The sequence below is a fragment of the Chrysochloris asiatica genome, unplaced genomic scaffold, assembly GCF_000296735.1.
Source record: "Chrysochloris asiatica unplaced genomic scaffold, ChrAsi1.0 scaffold00002, whole genome shotgun sequence".
Classification (NCBI taxonomy): domain Eukaryota; kingdom Metazoa; phylum Chordata; class Mammalia; order Afrosoricida; family Chrysochloridae; genus Chrysochloris; species Chrysochloris asiatica.
This window is the reverse complement of record NW_006408520.1, coordinates 22,609,247-22,625,688: the sequence shown is the minus strand read 5'-3', so window position 1 is coordinate 22,625,688 and position 16,442 is coordinate 22,609,247. Positions and strand designations below refer to the sequence as shown.

At 39.9% G+C, this 16,442-nt stretch overlaps 1 protein-coding gene across 3 annotated transcripts in view; it reads right to left on the bottom strand.

Moving 5' to 3' along the window:
- ZNF644 (zinc finger protein 644) overlaps window positions 1-16,442 on the bottom strand; it is a 123,732-nt gene that overhangs the window by 87,820 nt on the left and 19,470 nt on the right. For all 3 annotated transcript variants that reach the window (XM_006830969.1, XM_006830971.1, XM_006830970.1), the window contains exon 2: window positions 7,261-7,321. In XM_006830969.1, coding sequence (XP_006831032.1) covers window positions 7,261-7,304 — 44 coding nt within the window. In that variant the 5' untranslated portion in view covers window positions 7,305-7,321. The remainder of the gene's footprint in view (window positions 1-7,260; window positions 7,322-16,442) is intronic.

Here is a 16,442-nt window from a genome sequence, read left to right as displayed (position 1 = left end):
ATCCAGCAATTCCACTACTGGGTATCTACCCACAAGACAAACGAGCCACAACACGGGAAGATAATATGCACACCAATGTTCATAGCATAGCTGCACTATTTACAATAGGAAAAAGATGGAGTCAGCCAAAATGCCCATCAACTGAAGAATGGATAAACAAGCTGTGGTACATACACACAATGGAGTATTACGCTACCTTGAAAAATAACAAGGAAGCTACATGCCACTTCATAACATGGATGAACCTTAAGGACATTATGTTGAGTGAAATTTGTCAGTCACAAAAGGAAAAATACTGCATAGGACCACTAATGTAAAAGACTAGGAAAAAGAACTCATACTAATCCACTAAAATGGACTCTTAGGGGGGGTGTTAGGACGTAGGGGTGGGATGGGAAGGTGGAGTACAAGGCAGGGAATAGACACAAGATAATTTGGGTATTGGGTAGGGGGGCAATATACAAGAAGGGAGAGGGGAATCAAAGAACAAAGCAGATGAGAGAACAAATAGACAGGTATAAATGGGCCAAATGGGACAGAGGTAAAAAATGATGTAGGCACAGCTTTAGAACAACTGGGCTCTGGAATACAGAGATTGAGACATGGATGGAATGCGGAAAGGGGGGGAATAATGTTAAGATGCTTGGCTATTTTTTGAACCTTGGTTTTCCTTGCAATACATGATAAAACAGACAGTGGAGGGGGAGAGAAAGGAATAACCAGAAGTATCAAAATGGAAAGCTTTTAAGCCCGTCTTCTGCCTATAACTGATTAGAATACCTAAATGGGGCTACAATGTGTCCAGTGAAGGAGGTTTACTGAGGAGCCTCTGCATTACATGGGAGTATTAGGTGGAAGCCCAAACCACAACCAGACCTTCAGAGACAGGAGAGACAGGAAATTTCTCCACTTGAAAAGACAAGCAGACCAGCGGGAGCAGCTAAAAAACCAGAAGATACCTCTTTAAAGCAGGACCTACAGGAAAAATACAAAACAATAAGGACAGTCCGACTGTTACCACAAGAACATACAGGTGGCCTGCCCAGGAGACATCAAGGCAAGTGATCGGATCCTCTCAGTGCAAATTCTCTTCCAAGACTAAGATGCAAGGGAAATATACACTTTGACTGACAACCACGCACGTCACCCAGAAGGGGAAGTGGCCGAAGAACATCAACGAAGAGGGAGCTAAGCCCTACATCGATCAGCAAACTACTGTGAACCCGGATGGAGACCTGGTCGGCCAGTAGCGAGGCAACATCTGGGGACTCATGGGCTCAGGGTCAGTGATACAGCCACAGAGGTCTAGAGTGGAGAGCGGGGTGGCCAGCCGATAAAAAGAGGCCGGACAGACGTAAGAACACGCACACTTGCAGATGATGCCCATTTGACTGGACTTCAATGACTGGATAAATAGAGCTCAACCCTAAGAAGAAATAAGAGGGGAAAAAAGCGTCATCTGATAAAATTCGATAAACATGACCTACACCTATAAATGCAGTAGCTCAAAAGAGGAAACAAGTCCCTGCTGCAAGAACTATACCCACCCCCTCCACACAAAGGGTAGACAGGGATGGGCAACTTGGACATTGGCTACCCAAAATGGGGGGAGGGATACAAAGGTAAGAAGTGACTGGCTTACAAGCTTTCAAGAGGGAACCTAGATCCAGAGGAAGGTAGTGTCTCCAGTGAGTGGTGTCCAGCCTGTCCAGGAAGGGCTGATGAAACGAAATATAGATGGGTCTCTTGTGATGCAATGGAGAATAACTGTTATCAGGACTGACTGTGAGGGTTGGAAATCTAAAGATGAACATTTTGTAAAAAAGAGGGGAGTGATTAATTTATCAGTTTAGGAGCGGAGGACCCTGGGACCATCAATGGAGAAGAGCGAAGAGCGGAATCCTACCCAGAGAGGCAGTGAGGCCTGGGATGGAGGCAGAGAAGACAACGTCAAGAGATGGTGGGGCTGGGGGCTCGGGATCAGGAGATGGAAAGGGGCTGAGGACTGTGGTGGGGGGGTGCAGGCTTACAGGGTACACCCCTTGGTTGGGTGAGGATGCATGCACAGGATGATAACTATGCCAACGAAATGATGGATGATGGAATGAATGTAAAAGTGATGATCTCCCATGTAAACTATCACACAATTCACAGCAAAACATTAAAAAAAAAAAAAAAAAAGAATCTAGACATTTTGTAGCAAAATAAGGAGAGTGGTTGACTTTCCAGTCCAGGAGTGGATATCCCCGGGACCACCAAGGTAGAAGAGCAGAATGCAGGACCTTACCCAGAGAAACAGTGATGCCAGAGAAGGAGGCAGAGATGATGATGTGGAGAGAGGGAACGGCTGGGAATTGTAGACCCAGAAAGGTAGAGGGGCTGTGTGCTGGCAACCAGAAGGAAGGCTTGTGGGGTATACCCTTTGGTTGGCTGATGATGCATGGAGGGGATTATAACCATAGCAATGAAATGATGTACAATAGGATGAATGTAAAGCTAATGCTCTCCCATGTAAACTATCACATAATTAACAATAAAACATTAAAAAAAAAAAACAGAGTTGAGCTAAGAACAATACTTGCCATAGTCTAGGTAGTCCCAGACTTATAAGGTATTCAATTTATGACAAACCAGTACCTACAACTGTCCTTCTTTTAAAAACAACAAAAAACATTACTAATATATACTGGAGTCCTGGGTGTGGTGCATACGATAAATATTGGACTGCTAATCTCAAGATCAGTGGTTCAAACCCACTAGCTGCTCCTTGGAAACCCTATACTGACTGGATTTCTGTAAGTCAAAACCAACTCCATGGCACTAAATAACAAGTAAGATAACCTCATACAAGGGAGCACAGTGGCTCCATAGGAGAAGTAATTGGATTGTGAACCACAAGGTCGGTGGTTTGGACCTACCAGTCATTCCTCAGGAGACATATGAGACTTTCTGCTCCAGCAAAGATTTAAAGTCTCAGAAACCCTATACAGGGTTGCTAATAGCTGAAATGGACTTCATAGCACTTAACATTAACAACAAGTACAACAAGTATTAAAATATATTTTTAAGTTTATATATAATCTTTCCAATCTCCAATGACAAATAAAGATCAGATTTATTAAAATAATGATAATAAAAGTCATTAATAATAAAAGCTAGAGAAAAAAAATGAGGAATTCGACTACGTCAGATCCGGGTAAGAGTCATCAGAACTGAACCCCTCATAAGTCAGGGGCCACCTGTATTCTAACTGGCTTAAAAATTATTTGGGTAATATTTGATTTCTCTTTCCAAAATAGTTGTAACATTGACTCTGGATTAACTCACTGGTTCTTTTCTATAACCCAGTAGTAACATAAGTACCACTATCCCTAGCCCATTCCAACCAGCATTCTGAATCCTTATTTCAAAGAGAAAAATTGTGCTTGTTGATTTATGCTAACTAAGAGTCACAGAGTACCTAAAGTTCTAGGTTCTATGTTACTAAAATAAATATGACATGGATGGTATAGTGTCTGCTTTCAAAGAGCTCACACAGCCCTGTGAAAAAGAAGTATGCACAGGCCTAGTTCAAAGGCTGACGTAAGGAAATAAGCTGACAGACAACCAGGAAGAAGGGCTCTGGCAGTTGGGTAAGGTATGGAAGTGAGAAATAACATAAACACAAGGTGAGATCTAAGAGTACAAAACATCACATTTAGTTTACTCAGGCAATTCTATGCAATTTGGTATAACTTCAGTAAGCTATTTGTATGCTATGCTACAGAGTTCTCACTTTATCTTGTAGGTGATGGAAACAAGCAGATAAAGAAAAGCAGTATATGTTTACTGACTGGTTCTATAAGATAGCAGGTGAGGCCAGACTTAATAGAATCCAATAAACAAAATTATAGAGAACGGATAACCAATCTGTGGTATGTACAGTAATAGTAGCGAACTACTGATACACTCACAACATGGATTAACCGCAAAACACTGTTACATGAAAAGCACCAGACACAAACGAGGGCATGCTATATAAAATGCTGTCATAATTCTTGGTCTGATTTTCCAATTTCTTCTTTCATCCATAGTTTTCACTCAAAGAAATATGTAAGAAGTTTATATATATATATGTTTTGGTGTTTTTTTTTTTTCATTTTTCTTAGATCAACTATCAACACTCACAGAACCAGCAGTCAAAAAAAAAAAAAAAAAATCAAGCAATGTATTGCACTAGGCAAATCTGCTGCACAAGACCTTTTTTAAAGTGTTGAAGAGCAAAGATGTCAGCTTTAGGACTAAGGTGTGCCTAACGCAAGTCATGGCATTTTCAATAACCTCATATGGATGCGAACGCTGGACAGTGAATACGAAAGACGGTAGAAGAACTGATGCTTCTGAGTTATGGTGTTGGAGGAGAATATTGAAAATGCCATGGCTGCCAAAAGAACCAATAGATCCATTTTGGAAGAAGTGCAGCCAGAGTGCTCCTTGAAGGCCAAGATGACCAAACTTCATCTCTCATACTTCAGACATACTGTCAGGAGGAACCAGTCACTGGAGAAGGATATCATGTTTGGTAAGGTGAAGGGTCAGAGAAAAAGAGGAAGACACCCAGCAAGATGGACTGGCCAAGTGGCAGCATCGATGGACTCAAGCATGGCAACAATAGTGAGGTTGGCCCAGGATCAGGCAGTGTTTCGTTCTGCTGTGCATAAGGTCACTATGGGTCGGTACCAATTCGATGGCACCTAACAACAACAACAACAGACACACACACACAAGTCTATGTATATATAAGTTTTAAAACAGGAAAAGTTATATTGATAGTATTCAGAAGGACGTTCACTTCAAGGAGAAAGAAAATTGTATTAGTAAAGGAAGAAGAACTTGCTGGGATTATAACAATGTTGTGTTATATGTTGATTTGAATGACAGCTACAAGTGTGAATGTATGTGCTGAAAAGTCATTCAGCTTTACACTTAAAACTTCACATAATTTATCATATGTAAATTTAGAACCAGAATGCTCCTCAGAGCAAGGATGGCAAGACTTGAGATTGCTTACTTTGAACAGGTCATAAGGAACGACCAATCACTAAAAAGACATGTTGGGTAGAAGATCGGCAAAAACAAAATCATTTAATGAGATAGACTGACACAAGTGCAGCAATAACGGATTCAAACATACCAATGATCATAAAGATAACAAAGGACTAGGAAACCCTTCATTCTGGTATACATACATAAAGTCACCATGAATCAGTGCTGACTTGAAAGCAACTAGCAATGACAAAAATTAAACATCAAAACAAAGCAAAACCCCTATCTATTCAACTAGCTAATCAACTGTAAGACATTAAAGTTCAAAAGCCTGGCTTCTTCTCTCCTTTAGGAAGATACAAGTGTTCATTATCATCATTACTATGAAAATAAAGTATGGACAGCTCACCACAAGGCTGGCGGTTCAAACCCACCAGCAGCTCTTCGGAAATCCTAAACAGGGTTGTTATGAGTCAGCACTGACTCAACAGGACTTAACAACAAACAAAAAGTTAACACTTTTCTATACAACAATACCTACCTCATATAGCACACTTTGTTGTTAAGTACCACCGAGTCGGTTCCAACTCAGTGACCCTGTTTAGGATTTCCGAGGAGCAGCTGGTGGGTTTGAACTGCCAACCTTGTAGTTAGCAATCCAGTGACTGTCATTCAGTACCACACTAGATCTCCATACAGCGGATTAATAAAGTACATGAAGTACTAACACAATTCAGAGCACAGTTAATTTTAAGTACTCTCCAAATGGTTATTACTACTCCTGCTACTACTACTTCTCGTACTTCTTTAAAGAGCCTATGTTAAAGTGCTCATTTGCTAACCAAAATGTTGGTGGTTCGAATTCACTAGCAGCTCCACAGGGGGAAAATAATCTGATGAATTGTTCACATAAAGATTATAGCCTAGAGAGCCCTAAGGCACAGTTCTACACGGTCCTACTGGGTCACTGGACAAGAAATAACAAAGAGTACTTCTTTACATAACAGCAACAAAAGGGGGAGCTTTGCTTCAAAGTAAACCTAAATCACTTACTGAGAATGCAAACATTTTTGGCAGCTGAAATATCTGGCTGGATTCCAGAAATACCAAATTAACTGCAATTTTATCTAAGTATCTACTTTAATCAATTATAAAACCCTTAAGCCATGTTCTCTTACCAATAAATAGTAAATGTGCTTTAACATTTCAAAAATAGCTTTCATTATTAAAGAGCCCTGGTGTGGCACTGTAGGATAAGCACTAAACTGATAGCCACAAAGTCACCAATTCAAACCTACCAGCCACTCTTGGAAACCCTATACAAGGTGAGTCAGAACCCATGCGATGGCACATAACAACGTTATTTACGTATCAAACCAAAAGATGCTGTTGTTAAGTGTTCTGACTCATAGCAACGCTGTACACAAGGAGCAGATGGTGAGTTTGAACTGCCGACCTTACAGTTCAAACTGACCTTGTGATCTAGTGCATTATCCCACAGTGCCACACCAGGACTGGACAGACCAAAAGTATGTGACCATAATTCAATTTTCTCAAAGACAACTGTCATGCAAATTAATGCTCATTAGAACATTACATTAGGGAAACCAAGCAGCAACCATGCCCACAAGAAAAACATTAACGCATGCTTTTACAATTCTGAACACTCTTTCAACAAAAAGAAGTCAAACTTTGGCAAAGCTAATCTACTACTGGAAGTGCTTTGTCAGTATACTACTCATGTACTATGATCCACTAAGGAGAGAACACAGAAGCAATCAAGCAAATCTCTTGACTGGTTTCTGGGTGGTTGGTTAAACCAAACAACACCTTAATATTCTAACATGTTAGAATACTCACTGAAAATGTGTATACTTCAGTGAACCTCAACATACATGAAGGAAAACTAAGAAGAGTCTCATAATTTGATAGCTGGTATGGCACTGTGGGCTAATGCTCTGGACTGCAAAGTCAGTTTGAACTACAAGCCGCTCCTCAGAAACCCTATACAGGGTAACTATGGGTCGGAACCAACTCGACGGCACTTAATTTCTACTGCCACCAAGTATGTCAAAATGTTCTTTGTACTTTAAATTTTATTTTAAAAACTCATTGGTGTAGGCTTGAAGACATTAAAGTACACACACATATATATACATATATATATATACACACATAAAGTTTGTATTTTCCTACTTTAATACATAACACTGAATGAACTAATCTTAGACTTACCTAGGTTTTGTTTTATTAACATCTCGCTGCAAGAATAACCTCATCCGAAATTAAATCAAACCTGCAAAAATAATACATGTAAAGAACATCATTTAATTTTTGTTTCAGGTATAAATAACTACACATCTATGATACAATACTCTTTCAATTAATAACTAAATTAAATCACTTTCTAGATACAAAATCTATCAGAAAAAAGGTACAACTAAAATATAATGTTAGCATCAGAACGTATAGCTAAGCACTTTTTTTTTTTTTTTTGAGGAAAACTAATCTATCAAATAAGAAGCAAATATTCTAATTCTCTTTATAAGAAATTTACATTAATTTGTTTCATTACTTTAATAGTATGGCAATATCAATGACTGAAATCACTATTTGTTTAAAAAAAAAAAAAAAAAAAAACACACTTTTTTCTAGGCCAGTGTTTAATATTATATATGGGGAAAAGTCAAAAATTATCTGTACTATGGCTGTACAATTTATTTTAATCAACTTTTAGAAAAGACAAATACACTGTTTTTCAACTTAATCTTCTTGCTTTTAAATACACTTTGTCCCTCTGTCAACAAACTTCCGTTTTCCCTCATTAAAAAATATCTTAGGCTAAGTTGCAAGCTACAAATGCACCTCTGTCTTCACTTCTTTATCAAATGTGAATCTTTATCCTCAAAGCACTGCTTTCAGGGGCCCAAACAGCTGCAAGTCTGATGGAACAAGATCAGGAGTATAGAGGATGTTTTAACACCTGAACAAACTTCTGCAGTGTCAACAATGTGGGCAGAGGTGTGCAGACATGCATTGTCATGAAAGATCACAATGCCCTTGGAGGCTAGCAGTCCTCTTTGTCTAACCCCACTATTAGGCTTCAGCTGGTCAGCGAGCATCTCACTGTTATGAGCACTGTTGATTGTTGAACCTTTTTCCTTACAGTGTTCCAATACTGGCCTTTCAGAATCCCAGAAAACTGTAAGCATCAGTTTTCCAACTAATGGTTGACTTTTTCAACTTTCTTTTGGTTGACTACTGAGGATATTTCCATTCCATACTCTGCCATCTATCTACTTTCAGGTTCATAGTGAAGAATCCAGGTCTTGCTACCAGTAATGATTTTTTTTTTCAAGCAAACTTATCTTCCTTCGAGTATTGGGTAAAATTTTGTTTGAAGGTGTCCAAACACTTCTGTTTATGCTCTTCGATGAATTGTTTAGGTACCCATCTCATACAAACTTTTCAAAACCCAAATCATTCGTGGGTTATTTCATTGGCAGAGCCATGGCTGATTTGCAAATTATTTGCCACTGTCACTTGTCTATTCAACAGAATTATTTCACATGCAGGCTCAAAGTTTTCATCAACCATGGATGTGGAAGGACATTTGATACATCTGAGTGCAAATAATTTTGACTTACCCTCATACATAAGAAATATGCCAAAAGACTAAAATACAGTACAAGATCTACAGTACAGCACATTCTAATTATTATCTACTAATAATTACAGCTAGCATTTATTGAACCAAACTCACTGCCATCATGTGGATTGTGAGTCATATTGACCCTATACAACAGTATAGAACTGCTCCATAGGGTTTCCGAAGTTGTAAATCATTACAGAAGCAGACTGCCTCATTTTTCTTCTCCCAAGGAATGGCTGATAGGTTCGAACACTGACCTTTAGGTTAGCAGCCCAAATTTTAACCTACACCACCACCAAGGTTCTTTAACGTTACGTTCTCAATAAACACTAACTGAAAAAAGAAAACACAACAGTTGCCGTCCAGACAATTCCAACTCAGAGTGACATTGCAGAAGAGAGTAGAACTGCCCTCAAAAGGTTTCTATGACTTTATAAAAGCATATTCCCATTATGCAATTAGGGTTACTCTTAACGTCAGGCACTGTTGCCCTACAGAATAGCATACATGCTTTCTCAATTGGATCCTAAACAACGAATCCACTGATTATGCACTACCAAAAATCTATCTTGTGAAATGTGGTATGTCCTATCCTTCCCCACTACAGGAAACATGAAAATTCCATATTCTCAGGGGGGTAGAGGTTGGCACCATTAGCTCCTTTACATTGTGTAATTTGTGTAATTCTGTCCTCTTTCCTATTATCTTCTGCATTTTCACCTAGATTATTGCAACTATTCTAATTCCACTCATTGTTATCTCAAATTTGTCCTTCCCATACCTATATGTTGTTGCTGCTGTTGTTAAAGGCCATGGAGTCAGTTCTGACTCATAGGGACCCTGTATAGGGTTTCTGAGGAGTAGGCAGTAAGTTTGAACCCTTGACCTTGCAGTTCATAGCAACCTTTCAGTTCAGTGCTTATCCTACAGTGCCACACCAAAACCATTTTATAATAATTTTCCTGAAATGTCACATATGTTCAAATTCTTCAATACTATTCATTAACTTGAGAATAAAATAAAAATTCCTTAGCAGAGAGCTATTTAACAAGACACTCTACAATTTCAGTGGTGATGTAGGATCAGCACTGGACTGCTAACCACAAGACTGGTGGTTCAAAGCTACCAGCAGCTCCTTGGAAACCCTATACAGGGTCGCTATGAGTCAGAACTGACTCAAAGGAACATAATGACAACAATGTCCAACCACCCACCACACACCTGGTCAGTATGTCGTACTGTGGTGGCTTGCATGTTGCTGTAATGATGGAAACTATACTACCGATATTATAAATACCAGCAGGGTACACCCAAGGTTTCAGCTGAGCTTCTAGACTACGACAGACTAGGAAGATTTCTGAATGTTTAGCCACTGAAAACCTTATGAATAACAGTGGAACACTGTGAGGTATTGCCAGAATATTGAAACATAATGAATAGCAACAAAATATTGTCAAATATAGTGTGGGGAGATGCACTCCTCAGGTTGGATGGCACTCAAAATATGACTGGGGAAGAGCTACCTCCTCAAAGTATAGTTGACTGTGATGATGCAAATGGAGCAAAGCTATCAGGACCTTCATTTGCTGATGTAGCACAACTCAAAATGAAGAGGAACAGCTGGTAAGCATCTATTTGGAACATAGAATGTACAAAGTATGAATCTAGGAGAAGTTAAAGTTGTCAAAAATGAAATGGAATGCATAAGAGAATAATATCCTAGATGTTAAATGCTGTCAAGTTGACACATCAGGACTTCTATATTGTAACTTTCTTGAATTTTTAGTTTTCAAACTAAACCTAACAGAAAAAAAAACTTGGCTTTCATGTCTAAAAAGAAAAAGCATGTATACCACAATTAAGAGTCCTGATGGCACTATGGGTAAACGTTCAGGCCAATGGTTCAAACCCATCAGTCACTTCTCAGGAGAAAGATGACACTATAGGCTCCCTCAAAAATGTACAATCTCAGAAACCCTGTATAAGGTCATTGAGTCAGAATCAACTTCATGGCAATGAGTTTTTGTACTTCATATAAGTGTTAATGATTTATATAAAAGCTGTGCCTATGGACTTCCAGCAAGACGGCAGATCAAGCAGACACAGTACATGGCCCGCTACAATAAAGATATGAGAGAGACAAATGAAACAGACAACAGATGAAAATTCTGGAACCCTAAACTTCAAAGTAAAGGTTAGAGAAGTGTACTGAGTGCTTGTTGGGAGGTGATATTAAGCAGGGATAGCAAGAGAAGGAGACTGGTAACTGACTGGCCAGACACGGCATGACCATCTTAAAATTTTGTGAGCAGCTTTGGCAGTCAAAGGTACCCTGGCAAAGCAGATTCACACAGGCGATGGAAAAGGTACAAATCCTTATTTTTCCCCACACTCCTCTAGAGATCAGAGGTGTGGTCAGCTCCCACCCTCACACACTCCTAATGTAGACTCTGCTCTCCAAGAATTTGGAGCCACATGGTCAGGAGTCATGCCAGTGTGAGGCAAGGGCCTGCTGTGCCACTTTGGTATGTTGATTTGGTGCCTGGATTCAGGTAAGACTAGGCTCCAAACCTACAGAACCCCCAGAGTCATCACACCATCATTTAACCAGTCTTCCAGCCTCCAGCTGCCCTGTGGCCCTAGCATACACTAAAACCAGCTGCATCAAAGACAACCAGCAAGTACTTCCGGAATGAGCATCCTGAACATAGATAACACGGAGGCTGATACGCATTCCAGCTAGGGCCAGGAAGTCCAATGTCACAATCTTCCCACAACCACCTTGTGAGCTCCTTGGCTTACAGTAGCTTCCTAGTATATTCTCTTCTACAGGTCCAACAGATACACTGTTTAGGGTTTTTGTTTTGTTTTGTTTTTTCCCTTTTGTTGTTTCACTGTTTTTGTTTACTCTTTCACCTCCTTCTCTTTCCATTCCCCTGAATTTTATCTCTACTTTTTTCTTTCTTTTCTTCTGTTTCAAATTCCCTCCATATACACATGCACATGCACACACACACCACACAGCTCCTTTGGATCTTTCTTGACTGGTTTTTCCAAGTGCTCTTTAAATTTCTTCATTTAATTTCCTCTCTTACTTTTCTCTATTGCTCCATTTTCCCTGTCCTCCTTTACTCTTTTTAGTAATTTGTGTTTCATCGTTTTAACTTTTATTTTTATTCTTCTCTTCTATATAGCTCCATTTCTCTATCCCTCTATTGTCTTTATACATATTTTTCCCCCCATTGGCTTGCTGCCTATTTTTATTTGTGCTTTCTCATTGTTTTCTCTTTTAATAGATGGTTCCTTCTTTGTTTATTTTTATTTTTATTTTTTTCTTGTGTGGGTGGAGGAGAGAGATTTTCTCTTTCCACCACACAGAAGACAGTAACTGCCCATCCAGCTCAGCAACAACCATACCCTCCGCAGCTCTACACACTGGGCAAGAGCCAATATCAGCTCCTATACCACCTGATCAAAGATACACACACAGTAGCTGACACCAATCACACCCTAAACTGAAGTAAACAACTAGAAAACAAGAATGATGTACACACTTCCATTCTGTAACTACGCTTACAGGACACAACTGATGAGAGCCTGAGATCACATCAAAATACAATCATCGGGAGAACAATCAGACAGGTCTCAATGGGCTAAGTGAGACAGAGGTAAATAATGATACATGCACAACCTGGGAACAACAGGGTTCTAGGATGCAGAGATCAAGCCATGGTTGGAATGTGGAAAAGGGGGAATACTATTAAGATGCTTGGCTGTCTTTTGAATCTTGGTTTTCCTTGCATTCTATTATAAAATAGACACTGGAGGGGGAGAGAAAGGAATAGCCAAAAGCATCACCATAGAAAGCTGCCAATAACTGATTGGAATACCTAAAATGGGGCTACAATGTGCCCAGTGAAGGAGGCTTCCTGCAGAGCCTCTGCAATACATAAGACTATAGGTGGAAGCCTGAACCACATTCAGATCTCCAGAGATGGGAAATTCCCACTTGAAAGGACAAGCAGACCAGCCTGGAGTGGCTAAAAGAACAGAAGATCCTTCTTGAAAGAAAGACCTACAGGAAAAATATAACACAACATAGGCAGACCGACTGTTACTACAAGAACAAATAACTTGCTTGCCCAGGAAACATCAAGGCAAGTGGTCGGGTCCCCTCAGTGCAAACCCCCTTCCAAGACTAAGACTCAACGAGAATACACGCTCTGATCGGTGACCACGCTCGACACCGATAAGAGGAAGTGAGGGAAAAACAGCAATGAAGCCGTAAGCTAAGCCCTACAACATTCAATAGACTTCTGTGAACCCGGGTGAAGACCTGATTGGCAAGACCTGGGGACTCTTGGGCCCAGAGTCAGTGACATAGCCAGAGGACTAGAGTGGAGAGTGAAGCGTCCAGCTGATAAGAAGAGAGGGCATATGCATAAGAACACCTACACTTGTAAATAATATCCACTTATCCTGGCTTCAGTGACTGGATGATCAGAGCTCAACCAGAAGTAAAAAGAAGAGGAAAAAAAAAAAAAAAAAAGTAGTCTCATACAATTTGATGAACTTGATCTACACTTATGGAAGCAGTAGCTCAAAAGAGGGAACAAGTCCTTACAGCAAGAATCATTCCCACCCCCTCCACACACAGAGTAGACAGGGATGGGCAACTTGGACATTGGCTACCCAAAATGGGGGGCGGGGGGCTACAAAGGCAAGAAGTGACTGGCTTACAAGCCTTCAAGAGGGAACCTAGATCCAGAGGGCCGGGAGGAAGGTAGAATCTCTGGTGAGTAGTATTCAACCTGACTAGGCGGGGCTGATGCAATGAAATGCAGAAGGGGCTCTTGTGATACAACAGTGAATAATTGTTACCAGGACTGATTGTGAGGGTCAGAAATGTAAAGGTAGACGTTTTATAGCAAGGAGGAGAGTGATTAACTTTTCAGTCTAGGAGCATCGGTCCCAAGGACCAACAACAGAGAAGGGCAGAGAGCGGGACCCTACCCAGAGAAGCAGTGATGCCTGAAATGGAGCCAGAGATGATGACGTGGAGTGATGGAGCAGCTGGAGACTTTAGATCCAGAGAGGGAGAGCGACTGTGTGCTGAAGACCTGGGGGGTAGGGGGGAAGGATTGCATGGAGGGGATTATAACCATGGCAATGAGATGATATACAATAGAAGGAATGTAAAACTAATGTTCTCCCATGTAAACTATCATATAATTCATAATAAAACATTTAAGAAAAAGAATTAAAATTAAAAAAATACAATAATCAATTACATTCAAATACAGCAACCCCACAATGCCCTGGAAATAACAGACAATTTTAGCTCACACAAAGAAGTTAAGAAGAGAATGAATCAAATGACCAATATGCAGAGACAGAAAACTTTTCTGTGGAAGAAAAGGTAAAGGAACTAACTGAAAAAGAATTCTAAAGAATGATATTTAGGTACCTTCAAAGGACTGACAGAAAGAATGAGGAAATCAAGAATGCAAAAAAACTTTTAGAGAATTCAGGAAAACAATACAAAAACAGATTAACACAAATTTTGAAACAGTACCTGCAAACAGAAATTCAAAAGATTAATAACAAGATCTCACAAACGGACAATACACTGAAACAGCAAAGGAGTAGATTCGAAGCAATGGAAACCCAATAGAACAATCAGAAAAAAAGAATGAATACAAAGAAATCTAAGACTTATCTAGGACAACATGAAGAACAACTTATCAGAACTTCAGAATAGGCAGAAACTATAAAAAGCACAGAGAAAACTGTCAAAGAGTTGTTGGAAGAACACTTCACAAACATCATGAAAGATGAGAAGATAAGCATACAAGAAGCAGAATAAACTCCAAACAGGGTACATTTCAAAAGAAAATCACCAAGACTTTCCAAAACCAAAGACAAAGAAATAATCCTGACAGCAGACCTGAAAAAAATAAAAAGTTACCTAGACAGGGAAGCCAAAACTAAGCTCTGATTTCTCAGCAGAAACCATGTAGACAAGAAGGCAATAGGATGACACATGCAAAACTCTGAAAGAAAAACACTGTCAGCCAACAATCATATACCCAGTAAAACTACCCCTCAAACACAATAGCGAAATTAGGGTATTTCCTGATAAACCAAAATTAAAGGAATTTGAAATAACAAAACCAAGTTCACAATAAAATGCTAAAAACTGTTGTTTCGACTGAGAACCAACAGCAGGAAAAAAAAAAAAAAAAAAACTGAGATTAGTATACATGACACCACCATCCAGAACTCAATCCATATATTGTTACTAGGTGCCCTAGAGTCAGTTCCAACTCAGAATGACACTATGTCCAACAAAGCAAAACACCACCCAAGTTCTGTGTCATCATCACAACTGCTGTTATGCTTGAGTCCATTGCTGCTGCTGCTACTGTGTCAATATATCTCACTGGGGATTTTCTTTTACACTGACACACCACTTGACACTGTAAGATAAGTACTCAACCGCAAGATCCTTCTGAACCACAAAGTTGGCGGTTCAAACTCACCAGTCACTCCATGGAAACACTATATAGGGTTGCTATGGGATGGAACTAAATCAACAGCACTTAACAACAACCACCATTTTACCAAACAAGATGTCCTTCTCCAGAGACTAGTTCCTCCTGATAACAAATCCAAAGTGTGAGAGACGAATTCTGGCCATCTTAGCTTCTAAGGAGTATTCGATAGTACTTCATCAATTCTTCTACGGTCTTTCTTAGTCACTGTCCAACTTCCGCATGCATATAAGGATACTGAAAATACTATGGCTGGCTTCTGACTCCAGTCGGAAAGCCCCTCCCAGATATGTCTTAAATAAACCTGTCTTAGCTGTTGGGAAAAAGAAAATACTACGGTCTGGATAAGGTGCACGTTAGTCCTCAAACTGGCATCTTTGCTCTTGAGCACTTTAAAGAAGACTTGTGAAGTAGTCTGCCTAATGCAATATGTCATTTAATTTCACTGCTACATCCATGAATGAATGTTGATGGTTGTTGTTGCTATTAGGTGCCATCGAGTCAGTATCGACTCATAGCAACCCTATGTACAACAGAACAAAACACTGCCTGGTCCTGGGCCAACCTCAAAATTGTTGCCACGATTGAGCCCATTGATGCTGCCACTTTGCCAATCCAACTCACTGGGGGTCTTCCTCTTCTTCTCTGACCCTCCACCTTACCAAACACGATATCCTTCCCCAGCGAATGGTCCCTCATGGCAATATGTCCAAAGTAGGAGAGACAACGTTTGGCTATCCTGGCCTCCAAGAACTCTGGCTGCACTTCTTCCAACACAGATCTGTTGGTTCTTTTGGCAACTCATGGTACTTTCAATATTCTCCTCCACCACCATAACTCAAAAGTATCAATTCTTCTACAGTCTTCCTTATTCACTGTCCAACTTTTGCATGCACATGAGGTTATTGAAAATACCATGGCTTGGGATAAGCACACCTTAGTCCTCAAGCTGCCATCTTTGCTCTTCAACACTTTAAAAAGGTCTTGTGCAGCAGATTTGCCTAATGCAATACGTCGTTTAATTTCTTGAATGCTGCTTCCATGAGTGTTGACAGTTGATCCAAGAAGAATGAAGTCCTTAACAACTTCAATCTTTTCTCCTTTGATAAGAATGTTGTTTCTTGGTCTAGTGGTGAGTATTTTTATTTTCTTTACACTAAGATGCAATCCTTACCGATGGCTGTGCTCTTTGATCTTCATCAGTTTTAAGT